We start from the raw sequence: 24793 nt of genomic DNA, 5'->3' as shown, positions 1-24793 counted from the left end.
ATGGATGGTGGGACTTGAATTGACAAGTTCAGGAATCTGGTGGATCCTTTCAGTGGTATAGTGCAGTTCAATAGATTTCAATTTCAGGTTGAAACATGGAGTTTTACTTTTGTATATAGACCAGAGGAAACTTCTTTCTCAATCATCAGTGTGAGAAGCAGGCGGTCAGATTTTATATGAAAATTGGAAACGTATTTGTTTCATGCAAGTCAATACTTGGAAATATGACAAAAAGCACTTTGAAAAGACGATGACCTCCATATTTGAACTCTGCTACACTCACATGTTCTGTATCATTTACAAGTTCTAGATACATACCTGGAGACCTTTAGCATAAATCTTATGAAAGGTTTATCAAAAAAAAAAAATTTAAATACAAAAAGGATAAAAAAAAGACCATTACTTTATATCTTTATATCCAAAAAAGTATCTTATGAAAGGTTTATCAAAAAAAAAAATTTGAAATACAAAAAGGATAAAAAAAAACATTACTTTATATCAATGGATTCTGCAAAATGTTTCTAATGTTCATTTTTCCAATTCTGGAAGCTGGATTTTTTCTATGAACATCCTATAATTGATTGATTGGGTAACTATCCTGGAGTCAATGGAGCAGACCTGTTGTTTATGTGGAAGGAAGAATTCGTTTGATATTGGACAAGGTTTTTGTATTGGAGCCGGGATATTTCCACTTTGTGTAAATATTTGATAATAGATTATTCCAAGGGTATAAACCAGTATTAGACAATGCATGTCTTTTCATTGAGTAATGATTTTACATCAGAGTCTGAACTTTTTATGTATTTTGTACAAACATTCCATTCTATGTGTGCATTGAGAGGAACAATCAGAGCTCAGGCATATATTTTGTTTAACATGAACACGTTTTCTACTGGAATTTGACTTTTTTTCTGTAATTTATATCAATATTGTGTAAGAAGTTATTTATAAGTGTGTATTTATAAGAGACACTGTAATTATTGAGGTCAGTATTGTCACACCTGTTGGTCAGCCAGATATTAATGTCCATTAGTACAGGAGAGTGGTATTGTTATAGAGATTCCGGGATCCTAGCGCCTGACTACCTCCCTAGGGAGTATCAGATGACTTACTATCAGACTGCAGCCTCTACTATTGCACACACACATATACCTTGGACCAGGAACTGCTAATACTACTGTACATACACAACGCTCAGTCAGAGGGCTAATACAGGCCAACCAAAACTTGGCAATACTCCGGGTGTGTGTTCAACTCGTGTACTCTTTGGACAGGGAAAAAAACACAAGGTTTTCGTGGAACCATATACACTATTATTCATCCATTTTCTTGTCTCTAAAAGAAACAGAAACAAAAGAAGGGATTTCTCCAGTGTGTGATGGTTTAAACAGACCCAAGATATTGTGCCACAAGATGTAATCAAGGAAAAAGATTTTTTTGGCTGTGTGACTATTCATTTTCTGTGTCTTGTTTACATTTTTGCCGGGTAGATAACTGACGTGTTTGTGAAACTGGATTACAATAGGAACTAAGGATTTTATTTACAAATGCTTAAAAGATGAGCACCCCAACAACCGTCAGTAATAGGTAAGTAGTAGACTGGAGAGCTCCTCCAGTGTTGAGTGAGGGGTGGGATACTAGAGGGGGTGATGATGGATATGTCTTCTTGCCAAAATGAAGTGGTTTCTCAAGGTAAATCGTTGTTTATAACATTTAGACAGATTGGAGGTAGATAATGTCATTGTTAACTGTCGGAGTAAGCATCAGATACTCATGTCAAGAGTTTGGGTGAATCTGATGTATCAGAAAATGAACATTGCCTAAACCATTTGGAATTAAATATTTTCTCGTATAATTATGATGAATTTTAAGTAGAATTCTTCGACATTTTAATATGTTTATGACTTGTAATTAAGTATATATATACAATTTGTACTTAATATTTTTTTTCATTAAGATTGGTACAAACAAAACTTAATTGATAAGAAACTATTCCAAATTTTATCTGATAAATGATTATTTAATCTTTTCAGATGATACATATTTGCTTCAGATCATACTTAAATCTTGATAAACTCAGACAAAACTATCTGAACGTCTTCCAAATATTTTCAAAATGGTTGCCATGCTATGATTATGTGTATTGATGTTGTGTTTTTGTTGATACAGACGTAGATTTAGGGCTCCTGTTTATAAATCTGACACATTCCGTTTTTGTTTGATCTCTTAGTGAGAGAGTTGTGTATGATGGCCTATAATACAAGATATAGTTTCTGCACCATCGGAGTGGAAGGAATCTTGTATCTAAAACATTGTCATGTGTTAGCCGAAACAGACATGCTAACGATGTCAAAAGAAACACAAGAGGATGTGTGTGATATTGTATATCTGTTGGAGGGATGATATTGTAACATGTACCTTCATTGCACCGTTTCTTTATTACATATTCAATGACAAAATTGCGGCCAATTTGTGAGTGTATGTACACTGTTACCAGAGGGGGTGGGTCTCCCGATATAGAGGGCCTTTGATCCTACGACAAGGGTACATCAGTAGAACATCTAAGAATTCTTCTCCAAATGAATTGATTACAAGTTATTGAGAAAAGGGTAGTGCTGATTAATGGCCAAAAACATCATCAGGAGAGAAATAGGGAAGGTAAGATGTATTGATGGCTGAACCATTCCTGTGGACAACCCTAATTCACCAGTATCTGAAAAGGTGGGGGAGGACGTCACTGCCTGGGATGCTGGTGTTTTATTCAAGGAGAAGGCCTGTGACATAATATCACTGTAGAGGGACCTTATACAATGTTAAGTTTGGATTGGTTTGGGAAATAAATTGAAAAAAAGAAGTCTTCACAAGTCTGTTAGGAAAGGTTTCTGTCTGGTTGACCAAATTTATTGTGGACTTTATTTTTTGCATGTGGATCGGATGGGGGGGGGGGGGGGGGGGGGGGGGGGGGGGCTGCTACATAACATGATTAGTAAGGCTTCCAGGTATATGTAATAGAGAGTATTTTCAAAACAATTGAAGGATTTTCTTTTCTGTTATGTTTTTTATTTGCCTGATTAATGATGTTTTACTGTTAAGTTGTTAATGCTATATGCTGTTTCTGTTAATGCTATATGCTGTTTCTGTTAATGCTATATGCTGTTTCTGTTAGTGCTATATGCTGTTTCTGTTAATGCTATATGCTGTTTCAGCTTGACAACTCATTATGTGAACTTCAATCACTATTGACTCATTACCATTGCTATCAATGTTGAAGGATTGTAAACAACCATAATTAAACAAAATAAAAAGATGGTAAATGATGTTTGATGAGAAAAAAATACATTGAAATATTTTTATGTGATAATCATTACCGTAAGCTGTTGAAGATTGAGTCTGTCTATAAGATATTACTTCAGAAGCCGGAATCTGCAGCATGGCCGATAGGATAAAGACAGCACTGTTGACATTCAAATGTGCCAATGTTACTCATCACCAGAGGCCCTGTAATCTTAAAATCAAAATTCATCAACGACAATGTGTATCTTCTTCAGCTAGCTACAGTAGAGAGACTGGCTTTTTCAAATGTTAGCTATATAATGCAATGAACTTAATGGCGAAAAAGAGTCAGCGAAATAAATATCCTTCGGCTAATAAGAGATAAGGCTGTCATAAAACTTTATGTTATATAGCCGTCACAAATGCTTAACAATTTAATGTAGGGTTTAGATAAGAATTTGGACCCCGTTAGGAAGGATTTTAGTACAAATAATCATGATTGGAAGTTCCTAAATCATGTAACTTCTCCGTAATATCGTCAACACAAAATTACAACACCCTATCTCCAGACACAATCACGAAAAAGACACAACAGCTAAACATAAAATCGGCAGTCGAGAAAAGTCTTTATCAAAGGCTGCGTATGTCAATCACTCATTTTTGTTGGATGATTAGGTGCCATTGTGTGGCTATATAGATAGACGATGGGATTTGCTGCTATAGATGCACTGTTCGCACAAAGTGACAATTTTCAAGCTTACATCAAACGTACCCAGTAAATGTTGGTGTGTGATATTTCGAGCCTACTTTCTGTACCCTGAGGCATAAAATTTAATACAGATTCCCAGTGGAACGATCCATTTCTGCGATAATTAAGTGATATTTTGTTGATCAAAGCAAGCATCTTTACAGTTGTTTCAATGTTTCATAAAAAAACACCAGTCTCATAAATCAATGAAACTCAAGTTTCTACTTTCGGTTGGCCATTATTTTCGGCACATGAATGACTTATCTATTTTGGGTTCTGATGAAATGACAGCATGGGCCAGTGTGTATATAATAATTTAGATAATGTCACAAAAAATAAATAGTGTGTGTTAGTGGCTAATTGAGTTTTGCATCAGCTACAGTTTAAGTTGGATATTATTGATTACAAATATGTCCGAACAAAAAATACAGGAGCAAATGGGTTAACTGGCCTGGGAGAAAAATGTGTTATTGGAGGAGGGAACGGTTGATGTGAATTGAGTATGGATGATATTATTCAATATTTCAAGGGAAATATTTTAATGACAAGAGACAAGACCTTGTTTACACAAACGTGTCATATTTTACGATCTTTTGATGCCAAGTGAAAAGATTCAATTATGTTAAAAGTGTTTCCTTCATTAACAGAGCAATTTTTCAAGGACCAACTGACAATAGTGAAAGGCTAGATCACAATACTGTTTTGTTCTCATCACTTTTGATGAAATAAAGACAAATTCTACTTTTATTACAAATGACATATTCAACAACTAAATGTGTATTTACTTTCGACGGTTACTGAAAGGAAACGTCAATAACACATTAGTTACACCTCGTAGGAAATCTATATTTCCTGAAACGGAGACCGAGTGGGATATTTTTTTACCTCGTTTGCTCATAATTTATTGCTGGCTATAATTACTGATATTTTTGTAATTCAATATCATAATATGAGAGTTCAAAGACAACGATTTACTTATGAAGATCTCAATCCTCTCAACTCTTTAATGGAATGACCTTTTAAAAGCCTCCCAATGATAAGTCAATGCGTTATGACGTCATTCTTTGAGGCTTTACTGCGTGCATCAAAGTATACCACCCGGTACATGGCTTTTAAGCTTCACAGATAAAACTTAAAGATATCGATAATTGGTTACTCTGATTGACCCGATGGTTAAAGGTCAAACCAGATGGTTAAAACAATTTTTGTGCAAAAGAACTTTGAGATTTCATCTTAGGTTGATGTTCTTTCAACTGAGTTCCCATGTTGTACGAGTTGGTGTCAAAAGGTTAGACTCTTCCTAGCAAGTCTTCACTTAGCTTTGCTAGAGGTCTGGTAGTTAGTACCTTTAATTCTTCAGTAAATAAGCCAAGTGTTACATCACAGGCCAACAGCAAAGGTGTCACACCACCAACTGAGGCTGGCCACTTACAATTATCTTGTGGCTTGGAGGATTGTGTTAGCCATCTGGTCAGCCAATCAGGGTTTTACTTGGTCAGTTACTGGAGTCTATTCCAAACATGTTTTGTACATTTACTTGTTGTTGGTGAACATTACATATCTACTGGAGAGTTCTGACACCACATATCAGATATCTATATATACATATACTTGGTAATGGCCATTATGCATGTTCCATTTCAATATGTCAGAGCTCAAATTTGACTTTGACATGGAAATCAATAGCAGGTTCTCTTTCAAACAAAATCAATTACAATAATGCTAACAGTTTTCAAATTGTATTCTATTATATTTCAATCATTTCTATCATAACTTGCCAACACAAAACAAATTTTGAAGTTTTACTCCAAATTTGCAATTTGAAATTTTATGCATAAATATATATGTAAGGTGTTGAAACATCTTTGATTACTGGAAACATTGCTGTTGTTTGTTATATAATTATACTCCTTCAGCAATATGACTAATTAGAAGCCATTATTTCTGATGAAGTGTCTTGTTAGCGAGAATGGAAACTCTAAATTGGCCAGTTTTGTAATAAGTTCTAAAGCATCCTGCAACATGATTAAATTTGTGAATGTTCGTCTTGAATGGAAAGATAGAGACATAATGAAACGTTTATAAACATGAGGCTTCTAGCTTAATGATGTCAAAACAAGCAAATCAGCTCAATAGCTATTCCGCCCCAGCAACAGGGATTTGTCAGATGCAATGTGCCGAGTCGTTTGTATATTTCATTCTTAATGAATCTGCACCGTTAACATACAATAAAGCATACGAGAGGCGATGGCAGACATATTCTATCCTAATACCGTATTTCTGCCAGTAATTACAAAGATGTTCACCTTGGCTTATCTCATGAGACTTACTGTAAAAGACTCTCCGTTAACGAGTAAAACAAAAACAGCTGTATACAAAAAATGATTACAACTTGTGATGTTCATGGGCCGCTACCTTCAAAACAGGGCCATAACACTTACAAATATCTCCCCATATGCTGCTCATTAATGAACTCAAAAGCATCTTGTAAATATAATCACTATTGATTAAAATCGTACGAGAATATTTTATTTCACTTTTTTATATTTTGACATTTGTGTGCTTGTAAACATTTTTTACATTGTTCAGGGTATGGATCAGCAGTTTTGGTTTTGGAAAATTTCCAATACTGTTGGATTTGAAAATCATATGTTTCTCTGATTTGATTGTGTACATCTGGATGGGGGGGGGGGGGGGGGGGTGATCTTATTGTTAATATACCCAAGATGTTCAAGGATCAACAAGACCTAGTACTTGTTTTCTACATGCAATATAAATAAAAGTTTTGGAGAGTTCATAATCATTCACACATAAAGCATTATCCTGCTATCCTGCTTTTTCTTCGTTCTTCATGGAAAAGCCAATTATCAGCTCTACATCAATATAGATATTTAATGTGGTGCGAAATTTCTGTATTTCCAGGGCAGCACAGAAGTTGAGTAAGAAGAAGAAACGATTACACCAGCCTCCAGAACCTGAGCCTCCACCGTTTCCAACCAAGTTTTACGAAATCATTCGGATGACCCCTCCCCCAGCTCCACCATGCCTTTTAAGGATGGCTGGACGGCTACAGACACCTGGAGTAGGAAAGGTAAGTCTTGTTTGTGACATTGACCAATCACAACTGGAGTTACATATCATTTAGCAATAATCAAAGATATGTACCAATCATAACTGGTGTTATATAAAACATTAACTATACAGGCAATACCTTGCTCTCATTCTCCAGAATCTGTCAAAGTGTTGAAAACTATTTCTCTAGACTTACTAAAGTCCATAAAAATGGTACCAAATTGTTGTGTTCATTTGGATATTTTCAATATAAAGGGAATCCAGATGGGCAGCTTTACTGAAAAGTAACACTGCCTGGGTAGTTCCTTGTCATTATAGTATGACCAGGTGGGGTGTCACAGGGAATGGCTGGGTAGTTCCTTGTCATTATAGTATGACCAGGTGGGGTGTCTTGTGTGAAGGGAATTGCTGGGTAGTTCCTTGTCATTGTAGTATGACCAGGTGGGGTGTCTTGTGTGAAGGGAATGGCTGGGTAGTTCCTTGTCATTATAGTATGACCAGGTGGGGTGTCTTGCCGAAGGGAATGGTATTTCACTATGATAGCACTATATAATCTTGGGAGGCTGAATAATTCATAATCGCAATTTTGCATATTAAATCCAGCTTTCAAAAGAGATTTAAAAGATTGTATCAACTATCACAGGAATAATAGAACAGATTAGAATGTTTCAAGAAAACCTAAATACCCTCAGAGGCATTAGAGGAACCTAAATACCCTCAGAGGCATTAGAGGAACCTAAATACCCTCAGAGGCATTAAAGGAAACATGTTAGACCTGGCAGCCGTATCTCATGCTGTGGTATAGACTGACCAACTGTCTGGCCAAATTACCTGTCATGAATATATGACTACTGGTCATGCAGTGGTTGCAGTGCAGAACTGAAGGGGGTCATCACCACTCAATAAAAAACAGAGGCATGTCAACATCACCGCATGGGAGGGGTAGTGGGTTAAAGTCTGTTTGGGGAGCAAAAATCTGTTTTAGAACCTGTTTGTTTTGTTAAGTGATTATCATTACAAGGAGTTATCAATATATTGTACTTTGTCGTTTTAATAAAAGACATGGAGATTTGTATTGTCGAAATCTAACAAGACGATCAGCTCCAGTCATCCACGGATTAACAATGGACAGATTTGGTTCTTTTGAAACCTACCATAGCGACAATTTCTCTTTCATTAAAATTTCATAAAAATCCAAATCCAGACACTTTCGCCTCCTGATACATGTTCCCTATGTAAGATCCTGATATATAACTCGGATTGACAAAGTTTTGTTTGTGTCTGTCCCAAACTGTGCTAACACAGCTGGTCAGTACATCTGGACAAGGTCCTATCACCACTGGAAGTGGACTGTGGCCAGACTAATGGACAAGACCTATTTTACAGCCCCCACCTGCTGACCAGTTCTCCAACTAGAATGTAATAACAAAGGGTAGACTACAAAATTTTATTTATGGATTCTAAACGTCAGACTTTTGAGACATTAAATGCTTTGAGTAGGCAATACTGACAGATACAATTAAGAGCATGTGTTTTTGTGGGGCTGATAAGCATCTCTCTGGAAGATTTCTATCCTGCCTGCTTCCAGCTCAGTTCTGTCATTGTGTTGGTCTTATGAAGCTTTCTGATCAAACATGTCTGAAAAATCAATATATATTTCGTTAAATATCAAATGCATGCTATAATCAAATTCCGGCAAAAGTATGGGTGTACATTTCTCTCACATTTGTCCATTTTGTCTGCTTCCTCCAGTATTGTCAATATATTTTATCATAAAGAACTGTAGCATCTCATCTATATGAAATCTTATAATGCAAAGGATAACTGACATCTGTTGTATGTGTCCAGACTGTCTTGAGGTTGGTAATGGCAAATTATCCCACACTTGAAAATGACTGGATATGAAAAACCACAGGAATTTTTATCTACTTTACCAAAGCTTGTGTGGTTAACTCTACACTTGTAAAAGAGCTTGGACTAAAATGGCCAAATTGCATGTATGATTTGATTTGATGTGCATGTAGACTTTCAAAGGGATCGGTTTTGAAATGGCACATTTATACAGATGGCTACACTGATGTACATGTGAAGATTTCAAAGAGTATGGCATAAAATGCATCCAAATTATATACACAAAAATGACATATGCTCAAAAGTACATAGGTATCATGTTATTTTATGGAAATACCCGGTTTTTATAGCCATTGGTATAGACTCTGTAGAGACGAAAGTCAATTAGCAATACACCATAGGTTTGATACACCCTGCTCCTCAATGTAATTTGATATATCCTAATGCAAAGCATACAATTAATGTGCCTAACAGAACACATCACTAAAAACTTGGTTAGGTGTTTTTTTCGTAATTTGCACAATTTGAATTGTTGCTATGGTAAAATGGAAAGTGGATATTCTGTTGGCAAGAATTTGAAATGTATAGATGTATGGTTTATTTTTGGAACGATTGCTGTAGAGTTTGGGTTGAGAACAAGGGGTAATGTTACTGTTTATCCAAGCTTGGTTCAGTCTGACATGAGAAAAGTGTTGATGATAGTTTCATTAGAAGGTCAAGATGTGTACAGATAACTGCAAGTGGCTTCAGTTTCTAAGTGAAGACAGAGTGAAAAGTTGTAGGTGGAAGCATTAATGTGAAGACACAATACGTTTTCTGAAAGGTCTTATTTTCATTCCCAAGTGCCAACATGGCAGCTACAGTGCATCTAAGCATAAGAGTTCAACTAAGGAGTCGAAAACAGGAAGTTTTTCCTTCTGTTGGACACATGGAACATGAGACCTTTGTATGTTTTCTTTGGATAAGTAAGCTTTGTCCTACATACCTTTTATCCCCCCCTTCTAAATCCCCCTCTCCTTTTCCTCACTATGCTCATCATCATGATTGCAGCTCTCCCCACTCCCCTTCAGTCCCCCTCCTAGAGCCTCCTCCCCTTCAGTTCCCCTCCTAGAGCCTCCTTCCCCTTCAGTTCCCCTCCTAGAGCCCCCTCCCCCTCCTAGAGCCCCCTCCCCCTCCCTAGAGCCTCCTCCCCTTCAGTTCCCCTCCTATGCCCCCTCCCCCTCCTAGAGCCCCCTCCCCCTCCTAGAGCCCCCTCCCCCTCCTAGAGCCCCCACCCCCTCCTAGAGCCTCCTCCCCTTCAGTTCCCCTCCTAGAGCCTCCTTCCCCTTCAGTTCCCCTCCTAGAGCCTCCTTCCCCTTCAGTCCCCCTCCTAGAGCCCCCTCCCCCTCCTAGAGCCTCCTCCCCCTCTTAGAGCCTCCTCCCCTTCAGTTCCCCTCCTAGAGCCTCCTCCCCTTCAGTTCCCCTCCTAGAGCCTCCTCCCCTTCAGTTCCCCTCCTAGAGCCTCCTTCCCCTTCAGTTCCCCTCCTAGAGCCTCCTCCCCTTCAGATCCCCTTCTAGAGCCTCCTCCCCCTCCTAGAGCCTCCTCCCCCTCCTAGAGCCTCCTCCCCCTCCTAGAGCCTCTATGTTTACTTTGTTGACTGATGATATCTATTCTATCACTCTGTGTGTCAGTATAGCTATGATAGACTGCTCATCAATAGTGTCATACAAACAGGGGCTCCAACAGGGAAACAACCAAAATAATAGCCATAGAAAAAATATGATAAAATCAATTCTCAAAGAGGTAATTCAATCACAAGTATTAACTTGTGATACAATTTTAAAATTAATTAACTTTTTCTTAAAAACAATGAAACATATTTCTGTACAATTTTCACCCGCTTTGGTCCCTACAGCAGTTGTCAGCATGGAGGAATATGGAGAATGAATGGATGAAGTTTGGGGAGGGATATTTGACTATGGGCAACAAACTGTCTAAAACATTGACAAGGTTCTAGGCAAAATACAGAAATAAGGTGTGGGGTAAATATTTACATGGAATGCAGCCGAGAGAAAGTGACAGCATAGTTAAGAGATATTTTTTACCATACTGCTGATTGTATTACAAGGAACATCTTCAGAATTTGTCAGCTTCTATAGCAATTATATAGGTCCAGGCAAAAAATACATAATTGTTTAAATTAAGTTGTCTTCAGAACAAATTATTTGGTCACCTCTAAATCAATATGATGTTTTCAAGAAATCGTACACTTATTCAGATTAACCAATGAGTACCTTATTGTCTAAGTTTCTTTTCTTCATTATGTGGAAAATATTTGGTACAATATGTAGAAAGTAGACAAAAGAATATTTAGATAGTGTACTTAAGTATAGTTTTCTAAAACTTAGAACTGAACAAAGTTTACATATCGTGTGAAACTTACATGATAATTAATGTTTTTTGCCAAAAATTTACCAAAAACGTGGTATTTATTTGCAACAAATCGCTGTATGTCATTAGAATTATACTCTTATAAACTGTATGTAGATTATCGCAGCTCTCCATTGGATCAAAAGTTAGTGGACATTCCTGAATTTCATCCTAGGCAGAGTTACGGAACATTACTTTCAGATTCAATTATTTGCAGCAGCTTTCCAAGCCCCACCATTTTTAACAGGATTTGAATCCATCCAGCAATATAACGGAATATATGTGTGTGCTGTGTAAGTGTTCAAGAAAAAAACAGATGTTGAGCATAATAATTACATGGAATTACAGGAAATACTTCAAGTAATTGTTACCAGGATTAATTGTGTGAACATTTTTATTTTTGCATGAAACAACTTTATATTTTCTGACTGTAACCAGATGTTCATGAAAAAAAAAATAGAAAAAATTACACATTTATATACATACAGTGCATATTAATTGGTATATATAGTCATGCTACTAATAACGGAGGAATTTTTTTTTAATTTCCACTCGTCTTATCAAAGAAAATAAGGGGTGTCACTAAATTCTGTCTGTAATAATTTGTGTATGGTTTTGTGGAAAGTGGTGCATTTGAGTATAATTGATTCCATTGGGACTTTTTAAATGGTTAATTTAGTATAAATTCACACGTGGTGACATGGTTGGTTGTTATGGTAATGGTTATCAGACTTCATTGTAGGAAAGTGGTGTTAAACTGGAGATTCAGACAAAATGGTGGTTTGAAGTTGTGTAGTGCCATTTTTTCATGAATATTTTTTGTTAACTGTAGAAAACTGACTGTGCTGCCTTTCAAAATGACCACAAAAATACAATGAAGATAAAAAAAGTTTCATTTTCATGACAGTTTTATGGTCTTTAAGCCATTTTAGCTTTTGAAGTAAAATGTGGAATATAACTGGCTTATTTATGAAGGTCATTTGGCTAAGCTATCAGAGCTAGGTTTAGTGTTGTAGATAGATCTGTTTACCAGGGCACTAGCAATATTTCTCTGGTCTCTCTTTCTTTTATCTGCAGTGGACAGTGGTCAGAATGTTGATGAGTGGTCAGATAAAACAAATAAAATCACAAACGCTCACTCTAATACTCCTCTAATTATAAGATGGCTCCAAACGATGGCTAGGCTTCAGTCACATCAAAAACTAATCTCCACCCACAAAATTCCAACACGAGTTTGTTTACAGAGGAAACAAGAACTCCAGAGACCCAGACTTTCTCAAGCCCTATACAATAACAGTCCATATTTCCAAGCTCATGGTCACCAATCATGGAATGATCAGAAGAAAATTAGGACCAGCCATGGGAACTATTGAAGTTGAATTACACCAGTTTGTATGTCAACACACAAGGACTGGGTTATTCCCCTTTGAAGTGGTTTCCTATATCTTGCTACTCAACATTTGATAGGTCTAATGAGGACTAATACAATCAGATGTAGATAGCGAGGGCTTACTTCTCTTATTTAGCATTACCATGGTAACAGCCTGGTTTGTGGGACTTACAGTGTTTTCTGTATACAATGTACAATGACATTCTGTATGTGACAATAAAAAGAATGTGAAATTTTGATTTATTTTTACAAATATCCAAATTACAAAAATCGCCAAAACAATCTTTTATATTGGTGTAAATTATATTCTGATATGATTTTAATCAAAGAAAAGGTAATTAAAGTTTAGCAGATTATGAAAATTGCTAAATATAAGAGGAAAAGAAATTTGAATTTTCAAGTAAGTTTTTGTTTCTGATATACAGGACCATATGCTATATATCTATAAGAGGACCTGCAGAGAGGTAGATAATCGGCCCAAGTGTTATCAAAACCATGTGACTTGGTCATAAAAATGTATACAGCCAAAATTTTATTTCTCATAATTAAAGTATAAAGTTGTCACATTACATCGACCATGTTACATTATACCTCTCCTTACAGCTGCTTCTCTCCCCCTGGTGTGGGGGCCACTGGTCGATGGGGGGGTCGTTAGAGGGGTCGTTAGAGGGGTCAAACAGTGGGTTATCTGGCCATTATATAACACTTAGGTTCACTCTTTTCTATGTGTTGATATTATCATCAATGTAAGTTTTTATTTTTATGACAAAATCTGCAAAAAAAAAGATTCTACATTTCTTGAAATATAATGATTTGATCCCTTAAGCTGCATGCATTCAGATAATGATTTCATCATTAACTTCATATATATACATTCAGATAATGATATGATCCCTAGCTGCAATCATTCTTCGCGGTAATCAGAAGCATTCACCTCTTGACCTTAGCCTTTTTCTGTCATTCTTTTTGTTTATATATTTCCACTAGCTTTAGATAAAAAAAGTTATCATTTTGAAAATGTTTCATATCTGTTGTAAAATAAGAATAAAGAAAAGTTTGCCTGAAAATATTCTTGAAAAAGAAAGCACAAAATGATGAACTTCCTGTGAAGTAAACTTTTGTGAAACACGTGCATGCACCTGTGCATCAAATATGGCTACTGTTATGGGCCAGGCGGACGTATCAGTGCTAACACTTCACACCTTCCCTGTTAAGTAAATGTTACACAGCCCTTGTGTTTGTCATGGTAGGATATAGGGTGTCAGATTGAAAGTTTAGAGGTAACTCTTTCTTCATGGTGGAAGGTCAAAGGTCAATTGCAGAGATAAAACATAGGTGGCTCCCCCTATAACAGGTGCACCCTTGGGGACAACTTGGGAGGCAGAGGAACCAACTTTCTGCTGTCTTGCATAACTCATCTTCCGCTGTTAAAAACAGAGTTATTTTTATACATTTATCAGATAAGACTTCAAATGATAATGAAAAGCTATTACATAGCAAAGCGGATATGTATGATTTTACGTGCTGCATTATCCCATAACGAATGAAAAAATATTTATTTTTGTTTATTTAGATAAAATATTGATAGTATTTCATTTGGATGTTGTTTTCTGAATTTGTTTCCAGAATACAAGTTATCTCGGGGAGATAAATAAGATTCGGCCCTGTCTGCAGAGCTTTCCTATTTTTGAACATACTTGTTCTACAAGCTAAAAGATAATAAACATGTAAGCTTTTCCTGCAAAACCAACAGAATGTGTTTCTGTACGAATGGAGATAACATCAGAAGCCAGTGTTGTTGGCTTAGAAATGAATAATACATCCACCAGTTTTGGAAATTGAATGGGGATGTGTCCGATTTTACTTAATAAAACAAGGGTAATTTATGAAAATTGGATAGCGGGGAGTCCAAATGTTTGTTTTGATGAACATATATACTAACAGATGGGCACAGAAAAAAAAACGGCATTACTCTACTGTAATAGAAAACTGTTATATGTAGTAGTCATCCATTAGCTATAATCTCTCATAGTCTATTTGCTACACATGATGTGAAAGTTTTATTGTTCCTGTTTAATATACATGATGCTCTAGACTTGTAAAACAAAGAATATTTTATATATAATTAGTACCAAATCATTATGGTTGTTTGGGAGAAAAAGAAAGATCTTCGACTTTATTGGTGAAAAAATAACAGATTATAAGTTGTCCAAGTTGAATGAATCATTTTTGATAAAGTAATGGAAGAGAGAAAGATTGAAGGATAAATGTCATTTTACTGCAAAAATGATCTCCAATGAGAATGAAAGCAAATAAGGAAGAGATTTGGTATAGGCATAGCCTGTTGCCTAATTCCTGTTAAATCATTTTGATTTAATAGAATGTTTTCGAAAAGAAAAACAAATCTAGAAGATGTGGTATGCTAATAAGAATTAATATGTTATTGTCATTTGAATAATTCCCAGCAGTTATACAATAGTTTATCATAAACATTTCTTATTGTTTGTAAAACAGCTTTTGACAGAAACCACTTTATCTTGGTTTTCAGTAGAAAAATAGGAAATACAGAAAAAAAGGTAACTTACAATCAAATAAGATTAAAAAATGTGAAGCATAACGGTCCTGAATTCCTTGTGATTTATTTACAAGGGAAATAATAAATGATGAATACTCGATAGGGAACTACAACCGCAATGCTATTGGTTAACATTCAAATTGCTTGTTTAGGAAATTAACCGTTTTAAAAATGGTCTTTTCAAGGACATCATCATGGTGTTGTAGCCTACTAAAATCTTACTTAGCAAATGTTGTACCTCATTTTTCATGGTGCGTTTAAAATGCTCTTTTAAATGATTTTCCTGATATCGTTTAATACTGACACCATGGTTGTTGAAAATTTCCTGCTGACAAAATTGTGACCATTCATAGCATTTGAATAGAAAAACCACCAAACTGTAATTTGAATGGAGGAATTTGTTGTGGTTAGTTGTGACTCCCCTCTGAGGTAACGGCTGCAATTCCTATTATCAACTGCTCCTAAATATTTCATAGCAGTTTAAATGTGTGATTGTTTCCGATTGCTGTGAGATAATTTCCAAGTCCTGGCTGCCTAGGATGAGGGTGGGGCAGATGTCGTTCTGGTGCAGTTAGAGGGGGAGGAGTTGTTTAACAGCAGTTTGGGAGAAAGGGTGCTAATTTCTAAAAAAAACAAGGACTGCTAATTAGCTGAATTTGTCTTTTATTATTCCTCTAGCATGGCCCAAATTATAATTGTCTGACCCAAAGTGAAATTTTCTGGCCATAAAAAAACTCTAGAATGGATTATCTCCTCTGAGATTCTGTGGGCTAACATTGTCCCTTCTCCCAAATTCCCTTATCAGCAAAAGTTTTGGGCAAGAATGCACACATGGTCCCATTTTCTATTCCTCTTAGAAACTTGTAAGCCCTTCCCAGCCTTTTGTGCTTTCCAGCGGACCTTCTCTTTGGGGGATTCTTCAATGACCCCTGAACCTTCTATTCATGTTATAAAGAAGTTACACTGTCCCTCCATTTCAACCCCTTCCCCACTCCCCCAACCCCCTAAACCTCAAGGGCAACCTGGGACCAGGCAGTGTATCCCCAGTCTCCCTTCCCATCTTGTCATCACCCATATGGAACATCAGTGTAACCCCAGTCTCCCTTCCCATCACCCATATGGAACCTCAGTGTATCCCCAGTCTCCCTTCCCATCTTGTCATCACCCATATGGAACCTCAGTGTAACCCCAGTCTCCCTTCCCATCACCCATATGGAACCTCAGTGTAACCCCAGTCTCCCTTCCCATCTTGTCATCACCCATATGGAACCTCAGTGTAACCCCAGTCTCCCTTCCCATCACCCATATGGAACCTCAGTGTAACCCCAGTCTCCCTTCCCATCACCCATATGGAACCTCAGTGTAACCCCAGTCTCCCTTCCCATCACCCATATGGAACCTCAGTGTAACCCCAGTCTCCCTTCCCATCACCCATATGGAACCTCAGTGTAACCCCAGTCTCCCTTCCCATCACCCATATGGAACCTCAGTGTAACCCCAGTCTCCCTTCCCATCACCCATATGGAACCTCAGTGTAACCCCAGTCTCCCTTCCCATCACCCATATGGAACCTCAGTGTAACCCCAGTCTCCCTTCCCATCACCCATATGGAACCTCAGTGTAACCCCAGTCTCCCTTCCCATCACCCATATGGAACCTCAGTGTAACCCCAGTCTCCCTTCCCATCACCCATATGGAACCTCAGTGTAACCCCAGTCTCCCTTCCCATCACCCATATGGAACCTCAGTGTAACCCCAGTCTCCTTTCCCATCTTGTCATCACCCATATGGAACCTCAGTGTAACCCCAGTCTCCCTTCCCATCACCCATATGGAACCTCAGTGTAACCCCAGTCTCCCTTCCCATCTTGTCATCACCCATAAAACCTACCCTCCACCAGTAGCCTGTGTTCAGCAGCAGCAACATAACCACGGTCTGATTTATGCTCTAGGTCTCTCCCCACTTCAGGATTCTATCTTTGAAGTTTGTATCCTTAGGAATTTTGATATTCCAAATAAAATGTGCAGATGAAATTGTAAAATTATGCAACCAACTTCCTGCCTAAAATGTGTGGTGTGCTTGGTATTGTTTTAAGGGGGTCCTGTTGCTAGGCAGGGGTCCTGTTGCTAGGCAGGGGTCCCTAATGAGCCAGCACCAGAACTGTTTTTATTGGCCCATCCATTTTCCTAAAATGAAGGCTGTGGGAAAATTGTCATGAAGGATAGAATTTTATTGGTCATTAAAAGTATATGATGATTTAGTTAGATTAAAAAAAATCGTTACTAAATTGTTCCTCAAAAATAGAAAGAATTGTCATAATAATTTGTTATGGTTGACATGGGAACCATTTTTTTTCAAAGAGGCTTTTCACTGTTGCTTGAAAGACAGTTCAACACAATCTAAGCCATTTCAGTAATTAATGTAAATTGGGGTGGGAAATTGGTATATTTGGTCCTGAAGGATATTTAGTGGTTTTTAGAGTGCAGGTCCAAATCAGTCGGGCTTTAAGGCAGTTTTAGGCTATATTTTGTTTATCTACAACAGACATATTTGGTCAGTTAAATCTGGTGTTATGTACATGAAAGTCATATTATATTTAATACTTAAGTTTCACACACAAAAAATATGCGAATTGTCAACATTCACCTTGAGAAAAAAAAAAGATAAATTTTAAAGTACAACTTTTTTCTAAATTAAATAATTCAAAATGATCTCCATGGTGTTACAACAGGGCGGTAAATAAAGCAATCAAGACATAAAAAATATATTAAAAGATGTTACAGGAATGTGACACTATTAACAGAATCAGATTTGTATTAGAGGAAGGTTTTACGATTAATAACCAGTGACTTTGTCTCATTCAAGTTTTAATAGTGAGAATCTCCATTAAAAGAATTATGACAAGATTTGGGTTTACTTTTGAAGCACTTTCTAACCAGGAAAGACTGTCTGGCACCAAGCAAGGCCATAGAAATCCACGTAACCATGGTAACATAGGAAACCCAGTGTAGAGGTGTAGTATGGGTAATCTGTTGCAAGATAGCTGAAATTAACACATACACACTATGCAGAACCTTAATGAGTGAAAATAATTACCTCCCGATCTCCAGAGCTTCATCTTCATTTTTCACTGCTATAAAAGTTTTAATACCTGCTGTTGGCAGTAGGATGATATAAGGTTACGGGTACATGGGCGATCACCTGGATTACAGACAGGTATGCTGCATGGCTTCATATTTACCCATGATTCTTGAGGTCATGTGACGTCTCCCATGATCCAATTTTTTCCACATGCTGAAAATTATATAAAAAAGTATCCCAGAGGTTGCATGTGGGGTATTAATTGTTTTTGTGGTATACGTTTTCTTGTAGAATGTCACTAAATCAGTAGTGTATTCAAGAAATGTGGCATGATATGTTTTCAGATTCTAGTTGATATAGAATTAAACCATACAACTTGGGTGAATTAAGTATTAGATTGAGTTATGGAAATGCCTTAATGCAGATGGATAAGAGGGATTGAGAACTTGTTATAAAATACATTGGATATGGTTTTAAATGCTAACACAATACTGTTGATTATCATTACAATGTAGTGGCTTGTGTCCACACTAGAGGGTATAGGAACCAGGGGGCACACACAACATTGGAGAGGGAGCATTCTACATCCCGGCTGTCTCCTGAGCACTAAATGATGTGGATGTATCAATATAAAAATGTGCATGCAGGCCCATTTTGTTGTATTTTGATCTCATACATATCCTCACACAAAAAAAGCTACATAAAGTAAACAGGAAAGTTTTTTGAAATAAAAAACCTTCAAAAAAATATTTCCATTGAATTTTTTCGTTGGCATAATAGAATAAAGTAAAAACCTTTGTGCAACTTTGGTTTTGGAAAAATGAATTTGGATTTGCAATTATGACCATCTTTATATTTGATTGAAATGCATTACATGCTAGCCTTGACTTGGCATTAGAAAAGTTCCTGTATGATGTGAGATTTGTTGAATCCTGGATTTAAAACTCATGGAAAAGGCATTCCAAAATCACATTGATAAACTGTTTTAGAAATGATGGAAAGACAATATATATATATCTTAGGACAAATATATATATCTTAGGACAACCAAATTATTGTTGCCATTGTGAGACTAATTGGTCCCAGGAGGTTAAAATGGCCTGGTAGCACTACATTTCTTCTATCAATTTGACAGCTTTTACAGTCTATGACACAATACAGTAAGTTACCGACACACAATACAGTAAGTTACCGACACACAATACAGTAAGTTACCGACACACAATACAGTAAGTTACCGACACACAATACAGTAAGTTACCGACACTATCTCAGAGCTCATCAGCACATGTTCAAAATCTACTACTGTGGAATTGTGGCAAACCAACCTGACATATCTGCTGTATAATTATGTCCAGAACGGAATATGAAAGATAATTTGTTTTCTCAAATCTATTTTTCCATCTGACATAACTCTCAATAATTAAAAGAGTCAAAGATATGTCAGAACAGCATTTCATTTTTGAAAGCTTTGTATTTTTTTAAGAACGAATCTTAATTGTGATCGTTAGGAAACAGAGTTACTATAGAAAATTTGAAGGGTTTGTAATCTTTTTTTTCTATTGCAAGAATTTGATGTGGTGCTCCTGTCAGCTAGATACAGTTCATAGATTATGTTGAGAAATATCCTGGGAATTGAAGACAAAATTCTTCACAATATTTAGAAAGTTATTTTCAGCATACATATATGGTAATTTGGATGTCAAGAAATTAAAAAAAATGATATGTATAGTATTTTGACACTTCCCAAACTACACTTATGAAGCAAATTTGATATTGATATTGACCTGCAATCAAGTTCTGATAAAAAAAATGTTATATTCAAATGAAAATTATCTGCTAAGATAAGCATTTACTTATAAAGATTGCAAATGTATTCAGCATTAGGTTTACCTATGTGGAAATGATAACAGGCAGCAACAGGCGGGAAATTGCCGAGATATCAATAGACAAGTTGTTTATCTGAGCGGACATTTCTGAGATTATTTCCGCGACTATATTCATGAGAAGTGAGCTTCCTGAATCGTTTGTCTGATCAATACAACAATAACTTGAAGCATCATAACACACCAGTAATCATAACGATAAGTATTGCCTTTCAAAATTGACTGCATTTCTCCATAAAACCGAGCTGGAATTTTCTTTTCAGAGTAGAATTCGATGTTAAGAATACTGTGAGTAGAATCACTATTAGACATAAAAGCTCTGTGCCATGAAATAGGCAACCATTTCCAATACAGCCAATGTGCCAATCAAAGTATTTATGGCGCTATCGAAGCCATATTTCACAAATCTGACCAGAAATTAAAGAAGACACTAGTGTTTGTGGTATAGACTGTAGGTATGTTTGATCAGTAAACCTTAGGGAAGGACCTCAACAAACACCCTGGGACACTTAAGATGCTGCATAAAAGCCCTGAGTAAAAAGCCAAGTGGATGAGACTTCCAATATGATTGGCTTAAGTTGCTGTGGTTGGAATAATCAATTATGGAGAGTATTTGGCTCGTCCTCGCGAAATGTCTCCACAAAATGCCTTATGGGAAATAATGCAGAGGACTTTCATATGGCGAAAAGGTCTGCTTCTCGACTAGATATTTATAGTGATAGAGTATAACGGGCTAGCATCATGAGCCTTTGTCAACTCGGGACCATTTTAGGTGTGAATAGTTCATCATTTATATAGAATGTTTTATTGGGAAATCCACAGTGATGATCCACACTTTCTAGTTTTATATCAATAAGTTAGTATTTGGTACCGTTATGGTAGGTTAAAATTACAGGTGTGAACCGCTCCCCAACCCCTTCACCTCAACTAAGGTTGTTTGTGGGGATAAGTGCTGAAATATATCCACTCTTATCCTACCAGAAGCAGGGGAGGCCAGACTTAAATCTGTAAACACTGATAGAAGGGCAGGCTTATTGAAGGAGAATGAAGAATATAGCATTTAACATTTCTACTGATCTATTACATTGTATTGCCAGGCATGGGCATTTGATAATTTAACCCCTGGACTAATGGTGTTTTCATTAGATGACTGCCCTTTCCTGAAGGCGTGTTTACAAGAGTAGGTACAGTAGACATGATCAGACATGGGGCTCGCCCCCTGAAGACATGACACGACCCCCTACTCCCTCAAACAGTTCCTCCATAGACAACTAATCAAATCAACTCTGACAAGATATTGTTCTGTCAAGAATGACAAAGAGATGTACTCCATGTAGGTACTAGCTTGTATGTATTTGATAAAATCCAACGTATAATGATTGACAACTAGACACCCCTGGTGTTAATTTCAGCTGATGGCCATATACACTGGATTGTAATGGATGCTCTCTGCTTGATAACATGATGCACTCAATAAACATTTCATTCTCTAACAAAAATTGACATGATGTTCTCAGTATATATTCCTTCCAGAACAAAACAGTGCAATAAAGTTTTTATCTTTGGCAGTTATTGTACTACAGAATAAAAATTGAAACATTTACTACATGAATTGTTATCAAGGGATGAATGGAAGCAGTAATTAAATGGGAACATTTTCATGTTGATATTTAAATTACAATATATCTGATGAGTTTTCTGTGCTAGCAGACGACTTTTTAATTCTGTGTTGCTGGAATTGCTTTAAAAGAAGTTTCCATAGTAATAATTTTGAATGAAATTAACCATTGGAAAGGTTTCAAAATGTTGTACGGCATGTTCTTCTCTGTAAGCTTAATGTTTCTTTTAACAAGGAAAGGAAGAAAATTATCAACGTAAACATGAATTGGGTTTGCAGGCTATTGTAGATTATACAGTGGCTAAGGTTATCAGAACTAATGATTTAATGCTTTGTGTATGAATGTAGAAAATCACAACTTGATCTCGCTCCAACAGAACCAAGTGCAGGTGCAGTAAGACCAGGCAGAGATACGAAAATAACTCGAATAGATTTTAATAGATGCATGTGATGTTTCAGTGACCTTGTGGTGGTGAGTGTGGACTAAAGCGTGCAGAATCGAGGTCTGCTGTCGGTACGGAATAAATTTATCAAGGCAAATATCCCCAGTGAGGATTAGAACTGCTCTCATTGATAATCGTCTCTATCATCAGAATATTCCACAGCAGTCTGATCTAGTGAAGCTCCATCAATTGTATTATGGAAAATTGTACACAGGCTTAGAAACAAGGACTTGAGCCTGTGGACATAGATAAAAATGCTCTGCCAACTTTCATCCTCTTTCATATGTACGTCTATATCAAATACCTAGATTAGCATATCTCCTGTTTTCTCTTTATTGCGGTTCTACTTCCTCTAATAGCAAAAAAATTGTCTAGTCTTCAGAAAGTTATTTTCCCTGTTGTACTGGGGACACATTTCCCCTGTTGTACTGGGACACATTTCCCCTGTTGTATTGGGACACATTTCCCCCTGTTGTACTGGGACACATTTCCCCTGTTGTACTGGGACACATTCCCCCTGTTGTATTGGGACACATTTCCCCCTGTTGTACTGGGACACATTTCCCCTGATATATTGGGACACATTTCCCCTGTTGTACTGGGACACATTTCCCCTGTTGTACTGGGACACATTTCCCCTGTTGTACTGGGACACATTTCCCCTGTTGTACTGGGACACATTTCCCCTGTTGTACTGGGACACATTTCCCCCTGTTGTATTGGGACACATTTCCCCTGTTGTACTGGGACACATTTCCCCTGTTGTATTGGGACACATTTCCCCTGTTGTACTGGGACACATTTCCCCCTGTTGTACTGGGACACATTTCCCCTGTTGTATTGGGACACATTTCCCCTGTTGTAATGGGACACATTTCCCCTGTTATACTGGGACACATTTCCCCTGTTGTACTGGGACACATTTCCCCTGTTGTACTGGGACACATTTCCCCTGTTGTACTGGGACACATTTCCCCTGTTGTACTGGGACACATTTCCCCTGCCTTGGACAGCCAGATCAGATCAACAAAAACATTGATCCTTCATGTATAAATCACATCCCCTTCATTTTTCAACACCCCTCCTTTTTCCCTCCTTAGATTTTGATTGAGTTCACTCTAGGATCCTTTTCCATGGCTTTTTCCTCCTATCATTTTGATTTTGAGTACACAGGTCTGAGATATAGGAGACGACGAAGGCTGCTCCCATGCTAGAATTCACTCCTTTTCCATGGCTTTTCCCTTCTATCCATCTTTGATCTTTATCCTTCCTATTTTGTCTGGAATATACACACACAGCCAAGGGGAACAAACCGGCCTCCATTTCTAGTAGAAGATGTTTTAACTCCTGTATGAGGAGATTTGTATCAGTACTGTAATAATCTCCTCTGACCATCAGCAAATTCATTCATGTGACCTCTTCTTGCTGTGTGAGAGAACATGTTAGATCATATCTGGGAAATATGCTGTTGGCATTTTTTCTCTGCAGTAACAGATTATTTATGAGTCAGTGAAAGGCATAAATTCATATTTCTTCATAAAGCAGAAAAAAATTGTTTGAATGACACATACTTCATCTACTTCAGTATCTGCCACTTGACCAATTAAAGTGTCTAGATACATTGGTGTGTTGGGTTACAAATCCCCCACCAAGCTGCCAAGGTAAATGGGTTGGGGAGGATTTTGACAAACAATTAAGATGCTTTTCGATATGGCAAAAATGAGATACTGTCAATAGATATGAATAAGGTGATGAGGCTGGATGAGATACTCTCAAGTGTTTCAATATCAATATCAAGAGGTGTTTATAGGTTTAAATGATTTCTAGCGGAGGGTGCGATTAATTTTCTAGGTCAGTGAAATGCTCTTCTGATGAATTATGAATGACTGGTCAAATTATCTGATTTACCTAAGTGTAAATCCTTCAGTTTCAAAATTGAAATACCTGCTGATGAAAGAGGTGATACAGCTGGACTCTTGAACGCAATGATAGGACAGACAACTCTAAATCCCCCCTGTATTTAGTATCTTGAAATAAAGATGATGTTGTTATTTTGTGATGAAGTTCCAGTGAAGGTTTACAATCATTTTGATTAGCCAAGACTGAATATCCAACTTCCACTTTGAAGTAATTTTAGCTTGTAAAAAATATGTTTTCTTGTCATCTTGTGGCTGTTTTGATTCCAAACTTGAGCAGATATTTTTGTGTGAATTTCAGTATCCACACAATCACCTTGGATATGGTTTCTGTTATTAAAAGCTAACAACACATGCAATGAATGGGTAGCGTATCTCTCCCCAGGAACACACCTAGATCTAGCCCTATTACACTTGAACCATTCCTAGTCTATAGACAATTCAAGAGAGCTAATCCTCCAACACCTGGTCTCTGGTTATAAAAACTCCCAAATATCTCAGTAATTGTGACAGAATTTTGGTGAGTATTT

The 24793-nt window shown here is 37.0% G+C and overlaps 1 protein-coding gene across 5 annotated transcripts in view; it reads left to right on the top strand.

Moving 5' to 3' along the window:
* The window catches only part of LOC117324551 (kinesin-like protein KIF26B), a 385773-nt gene that overhangs the window by 322999 nt on the left and 37981 nt on the right, over nt 1-24793 (top strand). For all 5 annotated transcript variants that reach the window (XM_033880465.1, XM_033880464.1, XM_033880466.1 and 2 more), the window contains one exon: nt 6944-7112. In XM_033880465.1, coding sequence (XP_033736356.1) covers nt 6944-7112 — 169 coding nt within the window. The remainder of the gene's footprint in view (nt 1-6943; nt 7113-24793) is intronic.

The sequence above is a fragment of the Pecten maximus genome, chromosome 3 (genome assembly GCF_902652985.1).
Source record: "Pecten maximus chromosome 3, xPecMax1.1, whole genome shotgun sequence".
Lineage (NCBI taxonomy): Eukaryota > Metazoa > Mollusca > Bivalvia > Pectinida > Pectinidae > Pecten > Pecten maximus.
This window is presented reverse-complemented; position numbering and strand designations above follow the sequence as displayed.